This window comes from Alligator sinensis, unplaced genomic scaffold, assembly GCF_000455745.1.
Source record: "Alligator sinensis unplaced genomic scaffold, ASM45574v1 scaffold470_1, whole genome shotgun sequence".
Taxonomy (NCBI): domain Eukaryota; kingdom Metazoa; phylum Chordata; order Crocodylia; family Alligatoridae; genus Alligator; species Alligator sinensis.
This window is the reverse complement of record NW_005842487.1, coordinates 718,544-722,753: the sequence shown is the minus strand read 5'-3', so window position 1 is coordinate 722,753 and position 4,210 is coordinate 718,544. Positions and strand designations below refer to the sequence as shown.

The window sequence follows — 4,210 nt, the reverse complement described above, 5'->3', positions numbered from 1 at the left end:
GGGCGGGGGAACATGCCCCCCCTGACTAAGGTAGCACCAGTTGCCCATGGCTCTTGGAATCTCTACTAGGAGAGTGGAGATTTCCCTGTAGCCAGCTGGTACCCAGATATCTGTAAGCAGGCGGCACCTCATCCCAGGGGAACTGTGAGGCCAGCAGGCTTAGTTACTGTACACCCTACTCTCTCTCCCTTCCTTCACCCGTGGATAAGAGTTGGGAGAATACAGCACGGCTTTATATTTAAACCAGCAAGCACCAAGCCACATAAAATAGACTTTAACCTCATTGGGACATTCAAGGAAGTAAAAGAAAGCAACACACAGTGATAACTGAGGCCACATTGGTGACATGAGGAAAAAGGATGCAGGACAGGTACACAACTCATTTTATCCTTTAATTAAAAAGTAACAAGAGATGGTATAGTTGGTGCAGATGGTATAGTTTGAGTAAAGCTTAGCTACTATTTTTTTTCTTATTTAGGGAACTAATGGTATTTAAGTCAAAGTAAAAAATTGCTATTTCCAGTTCCACTTAAAGGGACATCAAGAATCTGTTCAGGTCTCAAAAGTTATGACACAGTATTTTTAAATTTAAGTTTAAACAAAATCTGAGTTGATGCATATTAAATATTATACAACTAACCCTGGATCGCTCCTTTCTTTTTGTTTTAGGCTATTGAGTTGGCATTATATAAAAAAAAAAAGAAGAAGATTTTATCATTTGCTGGTGCAGGCAAATCCAGACAAATGGTCCACAAATAAGTCTTATAGAGAAAGATTATAGGGAAGGAATCATATTCTCCCCAAGATAAGAGACCACTGATAGAATTAAAATCACAAATTCAACACTTGTGTCTGGATATATACAGGTTTTGTTGAGTTGAGACTCAATCTTTTAATCTAAAACGTAAAACAATGCCAAGGGGAAGGGAAGGGATCAATGATGAGTCAGGAGGCCTATGGTAGGATCTGATATTTAACAATGCATTTACAATGGAATACATCCCCACCAACCATACTTCCAACAGCAAAGCCTTGGAAAGGCACTAAGGACTGAAGCAAAACCCAAGAAGAACTAGTACAGAACCTTATTTTAAAAGGTTTGGAAGAGACTCCAGGAAGTCAAGAAGGGAAGGTGGCAAACTCCAATGGCCCATGTTTTGAATTTAGGCAGGCAGGAAGGGACTAGGAACAAATTACCTTGGAAAGAAGAGTATTTGGCACTAGGAGTAGATCCTCATGTAGTTTAGACCATTTTTGCTATCTGCAAGGACTGGAAAAGCATAAAGTGGCCTTACAGAACCCATAGGCGGTAGAAGACTGGGGCTAACGAAGCTTAGACACCCCAAATGCGGGGCAGCAGGTAGGGCTGCAGGGTAGCCCGGCTGCAGGCTCCGAGCTGCTGTGGCAGGGAGGGAGAGGCGCACACACTCAGACACAGCCAGCCAAAATCTCAGCCCTAGTGTATGGATTACTGTCCAGCATGGTGGTCAGGAAAATTTCAGTGTACTCTGAAGGGGAAGGGGCTTGGGGAGGGGCAGATCAAGGCCCCCACAGTGTGAGAGAGAGTGGGGCAGGCGCTGGAGTGAATGGGGCCCTGGGGCAGGTCATGGGACTATTGGAGTCCTGGGCATCTTGTCCAGGGGCACATGGGGGCTCTTGCCCCACGGTGGCAGCCACATGGCAGTGTGCGGCTCTCTGGGCAGAGGCAGTGGGGGACACAGCCCAACCTGCAGCCGCAGCCTGCCCTTGCCCCATGCACAGATCGGAGGTGCACGTGCCCCCCGGGCCTCTGCCGGAGTGCATGCAGCAGCAGGAGCCTCCTCATGTCCCCGGACAAGTCACCCAGGCTGAGCATCACATGACCCACCCCGGTGCCCCATTCACCCCAGTCCCTGCCCTTGCTTTTGCCCCACTCCCTCCTGCACTGTGGGGGCCTTGATCTGCCTCCCCACACCTTTTCCCCATGACAGACTAACCTGCTGGGAGGGGTGTGGGCATGCACACAAGCACACACACACTCAGCCCCCCCCAAATATAATATTTTCTCCCTCTGCCTATGAGAGAACCTGTGCCTGGCTGAAGAAGGATTTCCCTAGTAAAAGGAGTGAAGAAACCCCCCTCTCTCTGCCACTCACTTGGGACAAACCAGGTGACCCCTGTTTCTCCTCGGTTTCTTCTTGGTACTGGCTGGTCAATCAGCCTGGCCAAAAAATCTCCTAGGGGGAGGAGAGGGCTTTCCTCTTCCTCCAGCAGGCATTTTGAAAAGCCACAAGCAATGTGCCCCCAGGTGCAGCCTGGATGATTCTCTGTAAGTAAAGACCTGGAAACTAGCCAGAAGTCTAGAAATAAATATAGGCAGTTGCGCCTTAAAAGGATCATTGCATCTAATATCTGCAAATTATCAATTTACTTTTGTTTGCTCTGACTTCCTTGTTCAACACCCCCACCCCCCTGCCCATCAATAAAGGTATTGGGTTACAGTGGATTACTGGGGATAGGCAGGCCTTTTGCTCCCTTTGCTTGGCCAGCTAAGTTGGGCTTGGCTTATTTTTCTCCAGTACCTGAGGCTATCTTTGGATGCTTTGGGCTGACAGAAGCACCCCAAAATATTACTGTGGGCAAAGCACCTCCAAGGTTTGCTTAGTCTGTGTGCCCTGGGCTGCACAGAGCCCCCTACCAGAGACCAATGCCTAGGTGGTGGCTGCGTTACCCCAGGTTGTGGGTGTTCTCCGGAAAGGGGGATGGCTGGCTGTAGGCTCCCCAGGGGAGACTCCTAAAGCGTGGTTTTGGGCCTGGCACAGTGAGGAGGGTGGCTCTACATAGTAGTGCCCTCTATTGTGCCATCACAAAAGGAAACCACCACAGAAGGGTGTCCTTTGAGGACCCTTTGTTGAATGTATTGCATACCAGAGCCACGGCATTCTAAGCTGGGGAGATTTCAGGCAATGGTGTGACCCCCTAAGGATAGCCCAGTGGAAGCTTCCAAAACTTGGAGATATCCTTATGGCTATTTAATGGTTACATCAAGGTTCTCCTACCTCTCTCTTCTGCAATACAAATCAAACCAAATTTATCTAGTTTTAGGTTACACCAGAGTAATAACAGAGAAACACATGCAACTATTTTCTGCTTCATAACCCTTACATCGAAAGTTTCTGTTTCCTTTGAACAAGCATGATTTTTTCAAGTTAACACCTTTGTATACAAACTTGTGATAGCTAGTCAAATGGTAGGTCATCTATGTTAAGCATATCCTTTCAATCTCTTATAGAGCATTCTATAGATCTCAACAAAGCTCTCTGTTTTTGTGTTGAATGTTGTCTTGGTTATTACTTTAATGTGATATAGCTAAGTCAAAGTGAAACTCAAGAGGTTAAAACCTGTGTAAAACAAAATGATGATACTGTTAACCACTGCAAAATAAGAATTGTTCAAAACTAGTCAGATTCATCAGCAGCAATAATTGTTAGTCTACAGATCTCAAATGTCCTGTTTTTTTACTCGGTGGCCACCATTCCATCTGTAAGTAACAGAAAAGACATAAGCCCAAAACAAAGCTAAACTTATGTAGTCTAAGTTATGAGCATGTGGCCCTCAAAGTCTTGCAATGTGATAAACAAGTAAGTCATTTGCAACATGCTTTATGCAAAGTATTTCCAAATAATGAAAATTCAGTGTCTAGAGCTTTGAAATATGGAATTCAGATGAGTAAATCCAACTTCAGCAACATTCCAATAGTCTTACAAATAAGCAAGTTCTTACCAGTTGAATAAGCAGGCTAATTAGGTCTGTCAGGGGTTTATTGATAAGCAGAAGGTCTTCAGCAACCTGAGTATCTCCTCCTGTGCCAGATTTCTGAGCCTTAGTAAGACAGGGAAGAATAAAAAGAAGTCTTGGTGAGCACTTAGTTCTGAGAAACAAATAAGGTCCATTAGGTGGTAAAAATCTGAATGGAAATTTGTAGGGGATTTAAACTGCCTTTCCTGGTTTAGTATTCAGAAAGCCCCTACAAGCAGTTAAAATCTAACTGTGTTGGTAACAATCAGTTAAAAGCTAAAGGAACTCATGCTGTCACATCCATTCTAAACAGATTTAATATGCTGACCTACATGACATTTCTTCAGCAAGAGATATTGACTATGAAATACATATCTATGAAACTATAATATATGGCTGTCCATCCAGTGTTTTATACACACACACACACACA

The 4,210-nt window shown here is 44.9% G+C and overlaps 1 protein-coding gene across 1 annotated transcript in view; it reads right to left on the bottom strand.

Moving 5' to 3' along the window:
* ULK4 (unc-51 like kinase 4) overlaps positions 1 to 4,210 on the bottom strand; it is a 457,838-nt gene that overhangs the window by 100,082 nt on the left and 353,546 nt on the right. Inside the window, exon 34 of the mRNA XM_025212836.1 lies at positions 3,763 to 3,861. Coding sequence (XP_025068621.1) covers positions 3,763 to 3,861 — 99 coding nt within the window. The remainder of the gene's footprint in view (positions 1 to 3,762; positions 3,862 to 4,210) is intronic.